Consider the following 19422-nt stretch of genomic DNA (forward strand, 5'->3'; position numbering starts at 1 on the left):
CTTAATCCAGCCAACCAGAGAGCACGTTTTGTGAGTTTCGCTTTCATAAATAGACCAATGAAGGAGAAGGAAACAGCAGATATATGGTAAAATGGTTTAGATTTCCACCTCATTGCTCCATACTCCTGAAATACCCCCAGGTTTTATGATAAACCAAAATGTATTTTGTTTTCTTCTTGTTTTACTATCTTATCACATAGATAGTCTCCCACATTTATTTGTCCCTCACATTTTCATTCTGCGTTTGTGTCCATCCAGCTCTCTGTCCACACTCTCCATGGCGGAAACGATTACCACGCGCAAAACCCTTATGTAAATACCTATTTTGCATGCGCTAACCAAACACGCAAAACTTTATTAGGAGCACGCAATTTAGCGCCCGTTATCTGGGATCTTAGTAGATCTGGCCCTTAATGTCATTGTATTTCGTAATAAAATAAAGACTTCCTAGCCTATTCTAAATGTAATTAAGAATTGTACTTTCCCATGTGTAGTCCAGTAATACCAAAGTCCATCAAGGCACAGGCACTCATGTGACCTAACGTCAACTTCACTCCTCTTTATTAGCCTTTCTAACTTTTTCCTTTTCTTACTTCCTCATCTAGTGAACTCTTTTGTTTCTATTCAGTGATGTTTAGGGACTTACCCATCAGTTCTTCATGAATGTACTGTCCCAGGCCTCCATAAGGCTTAGTTATGAGTAAATGAGAAAGATGAAAAAAAAAAAACAGGAATAAAATGTCAAAGCAGTACAGACGCTGCTGAGTCACATCTGAATTTCCACTGAAGGTCAATCTGTCATCAAACACCAGTTCTTGAGTATTTGTTGGTTCTTGTTTTTTTCAGGAGCCAGTGATAGTAATGGGAGTAGGCTGCATTACTCACCATACAACACAACACAACACCATTTAAAGAGGCATTACAATGAGTGTAAGTGTTAAAGTCTGTGTTATCTCCCTCCCACTCTTTATCATGATCACTCACACACACACCCACCCACACACCCACACAGGTAACTGATATTCAAGTGACATTCACATCGATGGACGAGTGATAAACCAGACACTTTCCTCATCGCTGAAACCAACCTGACGTATGAGTCAGTTACTGAAAACTCACTGTGTGTGTGTGTGTGTGTGTGTGTGTTAGGGAAGTGTGGTCTGTGGTCTGATAACAGGAAAACACCTTTGTGTAGCTTCCGCAGCTCCGAGCACATGAGCTCACTGACAAACAGTTGGAGGATCTGAGCAGAACCAGAAGAGAAGCAGCAGTGGCCGGTCGGAGAGAGACAGAGCCAGGACCTGTGAGAGGACGGCACAGGAGGTAAGAGCTGGTTCGGCTTCATCTTCAGCTGTCCACACTGGTGATCTCACCACGCTGAGCTCCCGACTCCATCATCCTCCTCCGCCTGCTCTGGTTCAGCTCAGTGTGTTTGTTCCTCTTTAAAAGACTTAAGGCAAGGCAAGGCATCTTTATTTATAGTATAGCGCATTTCATACCAAGGCAACTCAATGTGCTTTACATAAAGACAAAACATTAAAAAAAAGAGAAGCATAAAACAGAATAAAAACAAACAAAACACTAAAAACAGAGTTAAAAGCAAGAGCAAATAAAAGTAAAATAAAAGAAAATAGATAAAGTTTTAATTTCTCAGCTATAGGCATGTGAAAAGAGAAATGTTTTTAACCTGGATTTAAAAGTGCTTGGGTGATTTCAGTTCTGCTGGTAGTTTGTACAGTACTTAAGTAAATAACAGTCTGGTTGAAGTATTGTGGAAGATCTTTGGTCTTTTGGGCAGGAAGATTCAAATTGAATGTGTGTTTCCTGGTTGGGTGACCTTATTATACCAAACACCAGGCTTGGGGAGTAGGCGAACAGATTCCATGTAACGGTGCTCCGTAATTAGGATACGACTAATTGTATTCCATTACAGTACAGAAAAAAATGGTAATCAGATAAGCCACTGGTATATTTGATAAAAACGGGGGTAGTAGAGCAGACAGATGCACAGTGCACACAAAACCACAACAAACCAACACGTGAAACGACCTCCATCGGTGTGTGTGTAGCCCGATCTCGATCTCCACACACTGTCCCGTCTCCGTTGTGGTTCAGCTCCGACTGTCGGATCAAACCCACGGAGCAGAACCAGCTAACGTGATAACAGCTGTGTATAAAGTGAGAATAAAATGTAAACAACAAGATCACTTTGCCTTTCTGAGCTCGATGTGCTCGTCAACATTCATTTTTTTCACTTTCTGTTTTTGTTCTCGTGGGATGGATGTTTTCTCAAAAAAAAAAATGTCGCGCTTTTCCACCTCCACTATTATTTTTCTTCCTCGTCGTGTTGGCTTCAGGACCCTCCGACTGACCGGTGACGGACAAAATGATGATTTAACAATCAGGAGTTTATCCTCTGTGTTATATTTTCAAATTTACCAGATGCTGGGTGTGTTTGACTTCCTGTTTGGAGTGATCTAATCTACGCTGATTGATGTGTGATACTTAGAAAAGTTACTGATCAGATTTTTCAACAGGTAACTTGTAACTGTACTGGATTACATTTTTAAAGTAACCCTCCCAACCCGGCCAAACACACACACACACACTTTGACTGTTAAGGGAGTGTAGCAGCAGTTGGGGTTATACTTTCAGAGGAGCAGCACTCTCAGTCCATAGTGTAGTTTGTGATTCTGGACCATTTTCACCAGTTTCCCTAACGTTGTCTGGTTTCGTTTGCCTTTAGAAACCTCACCCACCTACAGATGACTCATCTGTTTCTTTCTCTTTTCTGTGATGCCAGTCAAGAGGTGAATAATGGTCATTTCACTCACGATAGAAAAACTATCATTTGTACTTTTACAGAAGTTTTCACAGAGGCATGGAATAATGATCTCAGTCTCACAATGGATGAAACAACATGGGCAGAAATTTGGCTTTTTTAGATTTCTATGAAACATAGGACAAATCAAAGTTTGACAGTCATGTGGAGGTGGGGAGAGACCGGTACTGTGTCTGGTTATATGTTCATAAAATTATTGACAAACTCAATTTGATTTCCGACGTCTACCTTGACTACGGTTGCCAACTTCTTGAAGTAGAAATAAGGGACACAGGGCACTGGCCATGGGGTATTAACTCTACATGAAATAGTTAAGATTGTTTGAATGAGTCTTATATATGATGAACTTTAACTTTTATAATAGCTTACAAATAATAATATTTATGGGTGGGGAGTAGGCCGAGTGAACTGATGCCTCATTCGTCAACGAGAACTCATTGCAGACATAGACTGTAGTCTGCGGTGGCAGTCAGAACTGCACTGTTTGGAAACTCTTAAATTTACCGGCTGCTGATTACGTGATAATGTCTAGAAATAGCCTAGAAAAAAACGGTCGATTTCCTAGTAATGTCGAGAAATAGCCCAGACATAACGATCAATTGCAAGGACGTGTAGTGGAAAAATTCTGGCCTTTCCCAAGAAATTAAAAGCATGAAAAGCATGTGTAGTCTTTGCCTTTATGAAAAACATGTCATTACTATGAAATTGACAGTCATTTCTAGGCTATTTCTTAACCTTATCACATAAATAGCGGCCTGTAAATTAATAATAAAATTTGATCTTCAAAAATACAGGACAAAATACGTATCTGTTCAATAAGGGACACGTCTTCTAGTTTCCAAATATGGGACAAATTCGTATTTTAAGGGACGGTTGGCAACCCTAACCTTGACTCTGGGCCTCTGCCCCTGGGCCCAGCCAGCCCCCACATTAAAGGTTCTCATCAAAGTAGGCTGTTCAATATTCTTACATTTGCTGCCTGGAAAAACATACAGCCTAAATGGATTGATACTCCTACAATTGACCCATGGCTAAGCCCCATCCTCACAGCGCGAATAGGCATTCTCATTTGGACATTCTGCCTGGATGTCCAGTGAAATGAATTAGAAAAAGTTAGTTTTCCTTGGTTTTATGAGCTTTTCTCACTCAGACACGAGGTATCCTGAGAGGCTGGACCAATGGGAGCCAGCAGGCGATGTTACTGAAGCTCAGCCTGCCTGCTATCAGGGCTAGCTGCTAACAGCACAGACACGTATCAGTAAACCCAGAGATATACATGATCAACTCTTTGTGAGTTTGGCAAAATAACATCATCTGAAGGCAGAAACATGACATTTTTCATGTGAATAGATATTGGCATTGATGACAGCGGTTCAAGGGTGTGCAGTGTTTCCCACAGGATTTTAAAAGACCATGGCAGAGGGGAACGAAATGGGAAACACTGGTGTGTGTGACTCTGGTGTTAGCTCTGGCTAACGTTAGGTTGAGAAGCTAAAATGAGGATAAAAGTTTTTTTTGAATCCCAAAAGTTTTGAAAATGCACTCCTCCCACCCGTGAACATGTATGGATTCAGAGCAGAACTTGGTGTGGTGGCCCGGGGTGTTTATTGCAGCAGCAGCTCAGACGACCGGTCCAGCCCTGTTGTTGTCTCAGCTTTCAGCAGGAAACTCTGCTGCCGTGACATTTTGCCAGAATAAGACAACAAGGTCATACATCAAGACTAGACAACAGCTAATTCATATGCACACACACAGGGTTGTTGAATCTGAAATGACCGACGGAGACATGCAGTTTATCACGTTTGCACTAGGGCCTGTACATTTTTGCCTCTAACTGAAACTTGTCATCGACTTTCTCCACAATAAAATGATTAATATCCCTTGATCATTTTGGTAACTTCTGATGACATCTGACCTCTATCTTGCCAAAAATGATCAATGGTCTACTGGTGCTGTGACAGCTGCCTTTGTGCCTGTCACAGCATGTTGATTTGTTTGTCCAATGAGTGGAGGGGAGGGCGTGGCTTAGCCATAGGTCAATGATAGGATGGCATAAACTGATATTTGAGTTAATACAAGAGGAATATTCAAATGTAAAACGGCAGTTCTCTTTAAGACATCTTTAAATAAGCTGGTGAAAGACTCAGTAGAGATAGGGAAAGATTGATTGCACCACTGACATTTGGCAAAATTGCATCTTTGGGTTACAAGGTTAGAGCTCTACTTACTTGGTGATCGATTATCAGTTATTTACCAAGGCATTTTGTTTTATGGAATTTGGTACACTAATGTAAAAAAAAAAAAAAAAGGATATATCCTTTATTCATATATTTCTTTGTAATGGACTGAGCATATCAATTGTGGGCTATGTATGTCTTTTATCAGGGATTTCAGTAAGAGTGTAATTTCTGTGGCCACTGTTTGTAGTGTTTTCATTTTGTATGTTTATGAAAAAAAATCATGATAAAAAATATTGTAAAAACTAAACAAAACAAAAAAACAGTTTACATAGATAAGCTACGAGAGGCATAGTAAGTTTGCAGGTCAACAAAGGTCCTGAGGTGGCGCACCAAGCAGAGTAGAGATGGTGACCAGACTGGAGCTAACTGTTCCAGCTGTGTTTCTGGGTGCATAAATACTGTGATGATAAAAACACATATTTTTGCTCTTTGCAGGTAAGAAGGGAGAGTTAGAATTGTGTAATGAAAGGGTGAACATGTTATGTCGTAGTTTATGAGCCTGGTTCTGTTTTTGTGGGATTGTTATGAGCTTTACTCGGTCAGCGAACGTCACGTACTGAAAACGGCTAGCTAGTAGTTAGCACTGGTTGCCTAGTTACCTCTTGCAACAGGAAAACTACGAGCCGGTCTAAAGAGCCCGGACTGCTAGTGTAGTTCATAGATAAGATGAGTTGATTCATTTGACAATGTTTAGACATGATTGATACTGTGTATTTGCTAAGTAAGTGTAAGTAAGAAACTGGTCGAGAATAGTGATACAACAGTCAGCTATTGTTTGGATGTTGGTACAAATGTTATGATTTTTCTGTGTTAGAATAGTGAATACATTCAGAGAATGAGAACACACACTTGAGTCTGAAGTTTCTGTGTGGCGAACTGTGATGATAAAAACACAATATTTTTTCTCTTTGCAGAACAAAATAAAAGACTTTCAAATTAAATGTGTAGTGGAGGGCAACTTCACTCTGTACCACGCTACACATATACCCAAACACTCACCTGGATGATGTAAAACCCATCTAGGTTTATGCTGATTTAATCAAACAGCTGGTCCACATCATGCAATGTCAAATATGTTGCCAGCCCCTTATCACTGTGTGTGGTGGGTAACGCCACAGGGCAGACAGGAACCAGTAAAGATGACATATTGGTGGGTGTCGTCAGAAACTACAATACCCATGAGCTTCAGAGGAGAAGAAGTTAAAGAGGAACTATGCAGGATAGTTATCTTATGTTTCATTTTTATCGTCATTAAACAGCTTCAGACTAACTGTGATGTTAGATAAGTGACTTGTTACAGGGAGAGTGGAGGCCCACTTCCACATTGTGGCTGAAAACCAAACCAGCATGATCAGAGCTTCGAACCATAATCTCTTGTTTATGACAGATACTACGACACAAAGACACACAAATGCACACCACCGGGAGGAGGCTTAGCAAAACAGTGCAGAAGTGACCAGACTTATGTGCTAAATGATGCATAAATGACGATCAACGTTATGTCTCAAATTAATTATTTCACTTGTACACTGAGTAATAAGTGAGGGATAATGGAGAGTAAGTCGGTTGTTATGGAGAAATATATATATATTAGGGCCAGGACTTTAACGCATTAATTACGATTAATTAACTACACAAAAATTAACGCATTAAAAAAAATTAACGCATTTTAATCGCACTTATTAAAATTTTTTTTTTTTTTTTTTTTAATTTTTTAATTTTTCTCACGTGTGTCTACGTGCGGTGCGCCCGCACGCGAGAGAAGCGGCAGTTTGAGAGGCTGACTGGCAGAGATGAGAGCTGGTGAAACGCTAGCATTGTTATTTAAACCAGATCTCTGATCTCTGCCTGCACATAGATACACAGACACGGGCGCACGCTAAATGCGCTATAGCGCTAATTGCTCAGCTGCAGCGCTATATCTATGACCTGTCACTGTCACAGCTGCATCTCATCTCATTATGATAGGACTTCACCCTCAGAGCTCTGTCTTCAGACTGTCCTGACCTGTCCCTGAACATCACACAGGGACAACATGGAGCTGCCTCTGTGATTGGTTACTGAGTTTTATTAATGTTTACATCAGGCTGAGTTCAACAAATCAGTTTATGCTACTGTGATTTAAGTAGCCTAGTTAAATACTTCAGTAATCATCATAGTGTATTGGAAGGAAAGACCATTTAATCGGTATGTATCAAATATCGATTAATGAATTAATCGATAATTAGCATCCCTAGTCTGTTGGTTTTGGTTAAGTACCACCTTGAATGCTTAAGCTTATGTATTCAGTCATTCAATGGTATACTAAAATCCATGTGAAAAAAAAATGCTTCTCACTGTTCTCAGGTCAAATATTTATATGCGATTAAAATGCGATTAATTGCGATTAATTAATTACAAAGCCTCTGATTAATTCGATTAATTTTTTTAATCGAGTCCCAGCCCTAATATATATATAATATTGTACGTATTGCAAAAATGTGGACACAAATACAATTTTGCAGATATCTCTGCTTCTGTCTGTGATAGAATTCAGTTGACCTGAGCTGTTCAGAGACCTTAAGGACTTTCATTAAAATTTGGGTCCAAGGAAGGACCAAGGAAATGGTCTTTGATTTACTTTACTTACTTTATTTGTTTATTTGGTCGGGACAATGCATATTAATGGACAGTGAGTGCTAGAGTACCTATAGTAAATACACCGGATTTAGCACATGTGCTAAATTACATCCGTAGTCACCAAAACAATACAACAATTAACATAAAAAGTCCAAAAGGCCCCATCCCTGTCTCCATACAAGGAACAGATGTGGAGACCGTCGCCACATACAACACAAGTACCTGGGTGTGATGATGGATAACAAAAAGGGATCAATAAAGTATCTTAATCTCATTTTTAAAATTTCCAATGGAGCAGAAAATAAAACTATAACATTGTAACTGTAAGGTCGTTCCCACACCGGACCAGGAGGACTCAGTTCCACTGGGGGCTGAGAGAGGTAACAGTGTTTTTTTAATGACTTGTTTCAGTTCTGCTTTCACATTGGAATTTCTGAAACACGCCAAACTTTCCAGTGAGTGGACATACAGTATGTAGAGTGGGGGACAACCGGTAGGGTCTGGTCCTGTGCTGGTGTTGCTGGTGTTGCTGGCTAGGGATGGAAAAGATGGGAAAGTAACCAGGTGCCTGATGATGAAGAAGGGCGACGCGATGACGAGAATCTTGAAATGAATCCTGAACCTAATCGGAAGCCAGTGTAAAAAAAAAATATAGAATGGGTGATGTGAGTCATCCTGCTGGATGATGAGAAGAGTAAATACATCCTCAGTTTGTCAGGATACCAAATTAAAGGAGTGTTAAAGGGATAGTTCACTCAAAATGATCTACTCACCCTCATGTCGACTAAGGGCTGGAAGAAGTTTCAGAGTCCTCCGTGGCTTCTCTGAGTTGCAGCGGGGCTCCGTGCAGCAGTGCATGTCCATATGACGGTTGCAAATGGATACCGCTTTTCTTTGTAACAAAAAGACACACCAAAAAACATCCAAATACCTCCATGCTGCTCGTATGTAATGTCTGTCTTGTATTGAAGCCCCGAAATGCTAAATCTTGCGAGATTTGGACGGACCAGGAAGAGGAGCTTCCGCTACAAACAAGCTTGAAATATAGACTTTTAAAAAAAAATTCGGGACAATTTCGCATTTCGGGGCTTCAATACAAGAGGGACATTACATACGAGCAGCATGGAGGTATTTGGATGTTTTTTGGTGTGTCTTTTTGTTACGAAGACAGTTGGTATCCATTTGCAACCGTTATATGGACATGCACTGCTACGCCGAGACCCCCTGTAACTCAGAGAAGCCACGGAGGACTCTGAAACTTCTCCCAGCCCTTAGTCCACATGAGGGTGAGTAGATAATGAGTGAAATTTCAATTTTGGGTGAACTATTCTTTTAACAGTGTGGAGGACTGACAGACAGACGCTTCTGCAGAGACACAACATGTCACCAACAAACCTCCAACCTCAGGCTGTGTTCTGATGGCCTACTTTACCAACACCTGCAGCTCATTTTAGCTCAGTCAGCAAGCATGTGTTAAAGAACACCGGCGCTGAACATGAAAATATCAACAGTGTCATTTTAAAACTAGCACAGCAGATGCTTGTTGTTTAGTTTTGTTGCGGGTGTAAAACAGGACTCATGCGGACTAAAAGCAGAGTGTTACTCTCACGCTGTGGTCAATCTGACCGCCATGCACACGCTGATGATATGAACTGTACTTCTTTTTTATCCTCTCTCTCTGGGCAGTCATAGGTGCAGTTTGCTACAATACAATAAATTACATTACAATAAATTAAGAAAAAAATCAGAATCAGAAACAATGGCAGTGTTGGTGGTCTTTCAAATGATTTGGTTGTTTTTGCAGTTTTTCCCACCTTGTGCAATAAGCACGGACCAGAGAAGAGAAAAAAAGTCAGATAAAAGCTCATCTAAAGGTAATAAAGTAAAAAAAGAGAAGAGAGAGAGAGAAGAGAAGAGAAGAGAAACAAAGGCAACAGATAAAATGAATGAAAAGCATGAGGTAAAATAAAACATCAAAATCTCATTACATAGCACAATTTTGACTTGAATGCACACTACCTCAATGGTACTGTTGTCTATTGTTGTTGCTGTTCATTTGCAGTTAATCTGCAAATCTGCACTTATTATAGTTCCACCCCATGTTTTTAAGATATGAGGATAAGTGGATGAATGTTCTCATTATTTTATAGGTTTAGTGCATCAAATGAAGGACTCAGATCTCAGACCACAGACAGATACAGAGACAGACAACAGGTTGTTGTATTACTGACACTCTTCAGCAGCATGAAACTGCAGATACCAGCTCTTAACAGTTTACTTTGCTGAGTGTAGTCGTAACTTCTCACTTCTTGTTTTGTCATCTTCTGACTTGTTATCTAAAATCTATTCTCTGAAAGCCCGGAGGTTTATATCGGTTCATCTGTGCAGCTCGCTGTGTGACTCACCCTCGCTGTGTCATCTGATCTGTCTGCCACCTTAAAAATATCAATACGGAGGAAATGGTCCTCACACTTGGGCTCCCTTTTGTTGTTCTTGTTGAAACATCTAAATCCTCTGACTGTGACGCTCGGCTGAGAGAATCCTGTTTGTGCTGAATAGAAGCAGTGCTGTTCAACGCAAATGAATATACAGAGCTTCCTTGTGGTTTCCTGCTGCAGGCAGTTGTGCAGGCAACTCACCACAGCATTTGTTTGCTTCACATCCTGCTCAGCAGCATCAGCACACCTGGCTGTCGGTCTGCCACCTCCTGAAAAATCAGTTCAGTCCTCAACAAGCAGGCATGACGATGATGATGATGATGATGAATGACTTTATTTCGAACACGTCTAAAAGAAAATAATTAAACAAAATAATAAAAGTATCATCAAATCATAGTATACACACAAGTATGAAATAGAAGTAGGAAGAAGTATACACGTTTTTAAAATTCCTACTTCTTTTCACGTTTTATATGTTTTAATATTATTGCTAATAATATAGTATATCCATATAAATATGTTATACATTACATAAACATCCATACAACATATATAAATATGACATAAACATCTATTTAAATATATATTAATTAATATAATTTTTTCCAGCCCTTCAAAGTGCAGGAAACACACAGTTTTTATTTGGACCTAACCAACTCACGTATCCCTCCGCCCAGGGTTAGCGCCCGCCGATCAGCAGTTGGTTAGGTCCAAATAAAAACTGTGTTTTTCCTGCACTTTGAAGGGCTGGAAAAAAATTATATTATAGCAAACAATGGAACTGTGTATTTTTTTTTTCAGGTAAAACCTCTTTTAGGCCGTGAAAATAGGCCGTTTCTTTGGGTCTGTTCACAACACTGTATGTTGTAAATCTCTGGGCAGGGCTATTATGGGCTGGCGTTGCTAACGGGAGGAGTGCAGAGAGTCTTCTACTGCAATTAAAGTACTTAGGGGCTATTTGTAGATCATACAACCACACTTTAAAAAAAAATGCTACTATCCCTGTAAGATAACGATTATACAATTCCACAATTTTAGGCAAGATAATTTTATTTACAGCTTGTCTCAAAGGACTTTACACAGCATCATAACAACATCCTCTGCCCTTAGACCCTCACATTGAATGAGGAAAAACTCCCAGGAAGCCCCCTTAGGGAAAAATTTGGAGAAACCTCAGGGTGAGCAACAGAGTAGGGATCCCTCATGTGCAAAATTTAGTTTATTTTGAAGAGGAAAATGAGTGAATCCCTCCTCTGCAAAAACAAAACAAAAGATAATTTTTTCCCTCAAGTTAAAAAAAAAATGTTGCACATGTTGGCAAAAGAGTTCTTTAGAAATGAGTCAGTGGCTGTATTCCTGCACGCACTAATAAGAGCTGTTATTGTTTCATCTTTACCCTACTGCAGATCTTGGCTCTTCCTGTTTCTGATCGTGCAGCGTACTGAAACACTGAAAACCAGACCCCCAGACCACAGGCAGAGCAGCTGCTCAACACAAACTTCCTCAAACTACGTCGACAGTAAGAGGGTTTCTTCTTCCCACATCGCGAACAGTAAAACTAATTACTGTGCAGGAAAGCCAACACGTGTCTTTTATACTTTGTGTTTTCCAGTACCAGGTGAGCAGTTCAGGCCCTTAAGATGCCGCCGTCCTCCAACGTCAGCGCTGGAGGAGCTGAGACGGGGGAGCAGTGTATTGTCAACGACCAGATGGGCCCCTTCACTGTCCTCTACATCCTCCTCCTCATCATCAGTCTGCCGGGGAACCTACTGTCGGTGTGGGCCTTCATCCGCAGTCCCAGAGCAAAGGTAACTCATCTGTTCATAGATCTCATCCTTTCCTAGATCTTTAACTAGCATTCATTATGCACTTTTGTTGCACATCTTTAATATAATCTACTTGCACTTTAAATAAATGCAACACTTTTTTCACTCAAGCTCATCTTAAGCTAGATTCAGAGTGAGACACCATTATGTTACAATAGTGAGCTTTTTCACTATAGTCTAATTATCTGATATACTAAATTTCAGGTTTTCATTTAAATGTAAACCATAATCATTACTATTAAAAGAAATAAAGACATTAAACATTTTAGTCTATGTGTAATGAATCTATATAATATATGAGTTCCACTGTTTGAATTGAACGACTGACATAAATTAGCTTTTCCGTGATATTCTGGTTTATTGAGATGCACCTGTAAGTGAACACGTTGTCTTCAGAGTTGATGTGTTAGAAGCCCATTTTTACAAACAGTTTGTCTCAAAGGGCTTTACATGGCATCATAAGAACATCCTCTGTCCTTAGACCCTCACATCGACTGAGGAAAAACTCCATAGAAAACCCTTTAAACAGGGAAAAATCTGAGAAACCTCAGGGTGAGCAACAGAGGAGGGATCCCTCACCCAGGGCGGGCAGACGTGCAATAGATGTTGATGTATATGTTGATATAAGAAGAACTACACAGAAGGGAAGGAAGTAACATAGTTGAACATTTCCTGCTGTAGATGTCACATGACCCGACTGTAGATTTGAAGGTAAATATTAGTATAAGGACCGGATGAGATGACTAAGTCTGAACTAATCGATCTGAAGAGATGATTTTATGACGAAAGAGATGAAAGTATTTGCATAAATTTAGTTTGATGAAGTGACAATATTACGTGGCATATCCTCCTGAGACATAGCAGTACATATGTGTACACTGTAGTGCACATCATGTTTTAACTCACTGAAAAAATGTCCCACATCTCAACAAGCGCATTTTATGGGAAATATGAGTATGATATTGACAATTTTAAACATTTTGAATCCTATTTTTTTTATTTTCAGTAAACATCTTAGCAAGATTTAAGTGATTTTCCAGAGCAGGATTGATAACATTTCATATGACAAATAGTCAATTTTATGAAACAACTGTGGTCCCATGATGTTATTCTTGACTCTAAATAATAATTAATCAATGAAAACTGTTCATGGATGGACATCAAGCCTTTTGTTATGGTATCAAGCATAGGAGCAGAAGATGCAAATTGTTTCTTTGTGTCTCTAAAAAGCCTGAATGCTCTGTGAAATATCATCTCAGGACAAATGTCTAATGATGACATCACAAAAGTAAATAGTGTAGTTGATAAAAAAAAGGAGAATGAAATCTCTTAATTGACATTAGTTTTCTTGTGTTACTGTACTTTACTGGATAATTCTAGTCTTTCCATGTACAATAAGCATCAATACATTGCCAATTGAGAACAACATAGCCATGTTGTTCACTACAGTGAACATGTTGTGTGAAATTTTCATATTTTTTCTTTGCAATTTGTTCTTCACCACCCCAACACTTAATTAATGTAAGAAAAAATCAAAACCTGAGAATTTTTTTCCCCTGGTAGTCCAGGCAATATTGCGTTTTCCGACAGACTAATTATAACAGAAGGTTTTTCACCATACATCATTTCTATGAGGTGTCAAGAACAACATACTAAAAGTCCTAAGAAATCCTAGTTGGGGAAATATGTTTAATTCTCATTGATTTACTGTATATAAAGTCTATGGTGCCGACAACAATACACCCCAATGGGGCTATTTTTTTCCTTTACTGCTATCACAATGAAACTTTACACAATGAAAGTATCCATGAAATGTAACAATTTTTGTATTACAAGTTTCTTTTAAAATGAATTTGAATATGCAAATGAGCCTTACACTAATCAAATATGCCCAAAATACACCCGAATAGGCTTATATTTTTTCCTTTACTCCTCCTCCTCATTGGCAAATTAAAATTCATTTTTCCAAGAAACTTGTAATACAAAAATGTTACCTTTCATGTCTACTTTCATTGTGTAAAGTTTCATTGTGGTAGGAGTAAAAGAAAAAAAATAGCCCCATTGGGGTGTATTGTTGTCGGCACCATAGACTTTATACAGTAAATAATGATGTGAATTAAACATATTTCCCCAACTAGGATTTCTTAGGACTTTTACTATGTTGTTCTAGACACCTCATAGAAATGATGTACGGTGAAAAACATTCTGTTACAATTAGTTGTATTTTTGGGTCCAAAATGAGCTAGATTGCCTGGACTATGGTCTCAGGAGGATATTATATCAGGAGGAAAATTGAGAGGTAATGTGAGATGCAATTGATAATTCCACAAAATATGAAGAGAAATGGTTTGATGTGGTGAGCTGATATGATTTCACAAGAGTTCAGACGCTCCAAATGAGATGATGTTATATAAAGTGAGTGTCTTGTGTCAGATGAAGTGACATTAACATGAGCCCTGTGTGACTGTGCAGCAGCAGCAGAGCACCAGTGTCTACCTGATCAACCTGCTGGTGGCCGACCTGCTGCTGCTGCTCGCTCTGCCCTTCAAGATCGTGAAGGACGTGGGCGCGGCGCCGTGGAGCCTCATGGTGTTTCACTGCCAGGCCAGCGCCGTCACCATCTACATCAGCCTGTACGCCTCCATCGCCTTCCTGGCCCTCATCATCACCGACCGCTACCTGCAGGTACAGCTAGGTACCACTCACCTGGTTTTTAAAGGGATAGTTCAACATTTTGGCAAATTGGCCCATTGCCATAATCGCTATAGTCATAGCAGTAGGTTCGTTACCTTTAATTGTCGGTGCAAGCTGTTTTTAGAACGGAGGAGCGGAGCGGCGAGCTGCTCAGGGCTATGCTATGGAGGCTAATGGAATTTCTTGGTTTCCCTCATCAAATACACAACCCAACAACTCCAAAACGCTGTCGTGGACAAGTTGTGACCTGCACATTCACCACGCTATGAGATAATAACAGAATGTTACGAGACAGAGCCGTTTTAGAGGTAAATTCATGCAAAACCGCTGATGCGCGTTGCCTTCAGGGACAGTTTTTCAGCAAGCAGACTCTGTATTTACCCTGTATTTACCTCGAAAACGGCTTCGTTTCGTAAGGTTCCATTATTATCTCATAGCGTGGTGAATGTGCAGCTCACAACTTGTCCATGCAGCGTTTTTGAGTTGTTGGGTTGTGTATTTGATGAGGGAAACCAAGAAATCCCATGAGCCTCCGTAGCGTAGCTCTGAGCAGCTCGCGGCTCTGCTCCGCCGTTCTAAAAACAGCTTGCACCAACAATTAAAGGTAATGAACCTACTGCTATGACTATAGCGATTATGGCAATGGGCCAATTTGCCAAAATGTTGAACTATCCCCTCAAGTTACGGTCCTTCCACTTCCAACTTACAGGATGTTTACGATCTACTGACTCTTCAGCTCAAAGTCACAACTGGAGGTAGCACATTTACCCTTGTGCTCCCTTCGTTTGTAAAATCACCGCCAGTCATTGAGATTGTTTGACTGACTTTAAGCATGTAGCAAGATTATCACTAAATTCTGTCTCACCTTGTGAGTCAACTTCACTCCAACTTATTAAAACAAATTACACTTATCTTTTTTGTACTTTTTTGGAATATATGATGTCATAGACCTCATTTGTATGGATCTGATGATTGTGCTAGAAAGCACAATATTGTCACCTTTTATCCCATGTCCTATAGTGCTGGCCTGTGGTGGGCGGGGCATATATACTGTACATGCAAATGCCAGCAGTGTTGCAAAATTTAATAAAACACCCATAATGCAATGCAAGTAGTGATCATCAATTTCATTTGAAAAAGGCAATAGTTGTATACGAATTATGACTTTTTCAGGCAATTAAATGGAAATGAAATTTTCATAGCGCTCTCTCTCTAGTGGCCTTATAGCCCTGAAGGCCACACAAGGGTTAAGGATTCCTGAAACTTAGAGCAGCCCAGGAAACCGTGATATTCAATTGCTAACTAATTTGGAACATCTGCACAGCTGAATGCAAGCCAATCCAACAGGCCTGCAATAAAGCAAACCCTTCTGAGAGGGGTTGACTCAACATCACCGATGTCCAGACTCATTAGGAACCCTTTTCAAGACCAGGTGTAACTGTGAGTCCGGGTTGAGCTGTTAGGGTGGTCTCTGAGGCTGACGTGGTGTCTCTCCTCCTGCAGGACTGCCACACCATGAGCTCTCTGCGGCTGCAGGAGGTGGGCTTTGCCCGGCTGCTGTCCCTGGTCATCTGGCTTCTCCTGCTGCTCATCATGGTGCCCAACATGCTTCTGCCCATACAGGAGGTCAAGGTACAGTAACTCTTGCAACTATGAGTGGCTGCTTCAGCTGCATTCTGTTCTACATTCGTCACCATTAGTCCAATCATTTTATGAAAAAAGGTTGAACAAATTGCAACAGAAGCAAACTCAACTGATTTTGTATCCTCAACATGTCCTGAGTGAGGGAAAAAAAGCCCCGAAGAATCGAATCAGGGGAAAGTTTAGAAAAAGACCCAAATATAGCCCATTCATACGACTATTAATTATTTTTTAACCTTTAGATATCTCCATGAAAATTACTGAGTTGATTACTTACATTAAGACAAACAAAAAATGTATTACAAGTTTTTTTTAATTATTTGTTAACATGAGCACATTTGCATAAATTTGCATAAATTCCACCGTTTTGACGGCACATGTATATATATAAAGGTGCTGTGATGGTACCAGCTTGAAAATTGGAATGAGTCGACTCCATCGGTCAGCCTACAAGAAGTCAATTTAAATTTCAAGATGACTGCAATTTTTCAAGATAGCCACATCCTTAGTTGAGCAGGTATGACATTACGTATGGCTAATTTGCATACATACCAACACCTGATCTAAAAATTGGGTATAGCAAGTGAAAATGTCTTGTTCAGTCTTGTTAACATATTACAGTTAAAAAAAACTTAAAATTAAGGTCTGAATGGAACCCATTTCAAAATGGCTGTCTAAACCGGAAGTGACCAGATTTTAACCGCCAGTGGGCCGATTTTAATGGACCAAAATCTGGTCACTTCCGGTTTAGACAGCCATTTTGAATTTTGAAAATGTCAGAAATGGATTCAGCATCATCAATAACCCCTAAAACCACTCCAATATTGCCCAGATCAGCCAAGTCAATTTTGTTGAAATATTGCCCATATAGGCAAGTATGCTAATTTATGCTAATTATGTCGGTTATGCTAATTGACCAATATATATAAGTTAGCATCTGGCAGTTTCTGAATACTGGGGACCCATACTATCTATTTCTAACATAAAACTTTGGGGTACTCAACATTTCCGGGTACTCATTGTTGGCAAGTAGACTATAATGGGATTCTTCGGGGCTTTTTTTCCCTCACTCAGGACATGTTGAGGATACACAATCAGTTGAGTTTGCTTCTGTTGCAATTTGTTCAACCTTTTTTGGCCTAAAATGACTGGACTACATACTGTACCGCTGTGGTTGTGTTCTCAGGCGAAGCGTTACCTCAGCTGTTCGTCCCTGAAGAAGGACATCAGCCTCCACTGGCACACCCTCACCGTGTTCCTCTGCATGGCCTTGTTCCTCAACGCCTCCGCCGCCGTGCTGCTCTCCAGCGGACTGGCTCTCAAAAGACTCATGGCCAGTCGCTCCGACCCCAAACTCTGCGTGGACGCGCGGCGGGTGGCGGGCAGCGTGATGGCCGTGGCGCTGGCCTACATGCTCAGCTTCGTTCCGTACCACGCCGTCCGGACGCCGTACACGCTGGCCCAGACCCGAGTCATCACCGACTGCCGGACCAAGAGGCAGCTGTTTCTGGGGAAGGAGTCGACGCTGCTGCTGAGCGTGCTGCACCTCTGCTTCGACCCTCTGCTCTTCTTCTACCTCTACTCACCGTTCAGGCACACCGTCCAAAAATGGTTGCCCTCCAGCGGGAAAAAACAGACCGCCAGCGAGGCGGCGGCGGAGGAGGAGCAGGCTGCTGCAGAGGAAGTGATGCAACACACAACCTCTGTGCAACAAGAGCCTGAGGTCTGACCACAGACGCCAACGACTGTTTCAAATACGAGATTTTGACATATACTTGAATGTAAGACAAAACAAAGTAAAACTCCTGAGACAGGCACAGTGCATGTGTAGCTATAGCAACAAGACTGGAGGTACATGGACACTGGAAGCCTCAAATATATCGTTGAACTCAACAAATGGAGTGAGTCCCAAACAGGCTCTGCTCCACAGCCTGAACTCCATAACTACAAAGACTTAAACCTGTGACTTGCTATTATTTCAGTGTTTATTCATCATTACTCATCTAATTGCATTTACAGTCCTATTGCAGTTAATGTGACAGGTTTAATGTCTTAAAGGGATATTTGAACATTTTGGCAAATTCGCCACAATCCCTATAGTCTTAGGAGTAGGTTCATTACCTTTAATTGTCGGTGCAAGCTGTTTTTAGATTGGCAGGGCAGAGACGCCAGCTGGTCAGCTAACACAACGGAGGTGCATGGTATTTCCACGGTGTTTCCCTCATCAAACTTACGACATTACGACACATGAAGCAAATACTCAGAACTAGTTTCACTTTGTCACAAGTCACTCTGCTGAGCAGCCATGTCTGGAATGTAGTTTCCGGGTACGTTTTTACCTCGAAAACAACGCTGTCTCTTAACGTTCCATTAATATGTCATAGCGTGGTGAATGTGCAGGTCATGAGAGTGTTTTGGAGAGCTCACGTCTTTGTCCACCGATCTAAAAACAGTTTGCACCGACAAACTATAGGGATTATAGCAATAGGCGAATTTGCCAAAATGTGGAAATACCCCTTTAATGTGTATAATGTTGCATTGACTGTTATAAAGGGTAAAATCTGAAGAGATCTTCTGATATTAAAGCTGGAATAAACCAGACCTTCTCCTACATGTTGAATTGTGATTTGGTCAGAAAACACAAAGAGTTTGATGAACAAACAACAAAGTGTAGACTTGTTGTTGTGTGGTTGAACCAGCAGAGGGCGACAGTGACCAGTGTTCAGCACTGTGTCAATGACAATGACCCTGTAAAAGCAGAGGCACACTATGAACTGGTTTCAACAGAGAGGTGACATGTGTTTTAACAAATGGCATTAAGGAAAGGAAATAATAATACATATAAATATGAAATAAAAATAAATAACAAAAATGTAATTTAAAGGAGCGGTATGTAAGAATGTGGCCAAAATTGTTGCTGCAGTCAAATTCAAAACACAGCAGCGCGTTGTTTCCCTAAGTGGAAGCTTAACTGGCAACCCGGAAGCTGAAATGCCACTGACGCTGTGATTGGGAGAGAGCGCTGGGTGTCAACACGTAAATTCAAAACATAAACATGATTTGCGGTCTGCAAAAAAATGTTTTAATGCAAATATTCTGGCTGTAGCCTACTATTGTTGTTG

At 40.5% G+C, this 19422-nt stretch overlaps 1 protein-coding gene across 1 annotated transcript; it reads left to right on the plus strand.

The window, feature by feature from the left end:
* Nucleotides 1-1176: 1176 nt before the first annotated feature.
* gpr171 (G protein-coupled receptor 171) lies at nucleotides 1177-18780 on the plus strand. The gene is made up of 6 exons (XM_083985146.1): nucleotides 1177-1323; nucleotides 11546-11658; nucleotides 11752-11947; nucleotides 14438-14650; nucleotides 16163-16291; nucleotides 17487-18780. Exons 3-6 carry the CDS (start codon nucleotides 11780-11782, stop codon nucleotides 18027-18029), a joined length of 1053 nt encoding a protein of 350 aa, XP_083841272.1. The 5' UTR covers nucleotides 1177-1323; nucleotides 11546-11658; nucleotides 11752-11779; the 3' UTR covers nucleotides 18030-18780.
* Nucleotides 18781-19422: the final 642 nt, after the last annotated feature.

This window comes from Trachurus trachurus, assembly GCF_905171665.1.
Source record: "Trachurus trachurus genome assembly, chromosome: 13".
In the NCBI taxonomy this organism is placed as follows: Eukaryota; Metazoa; Chordata; class Actinopteri; order Carangiformes; family Carangidae; genus Trachurus; species Trachurus trachurus.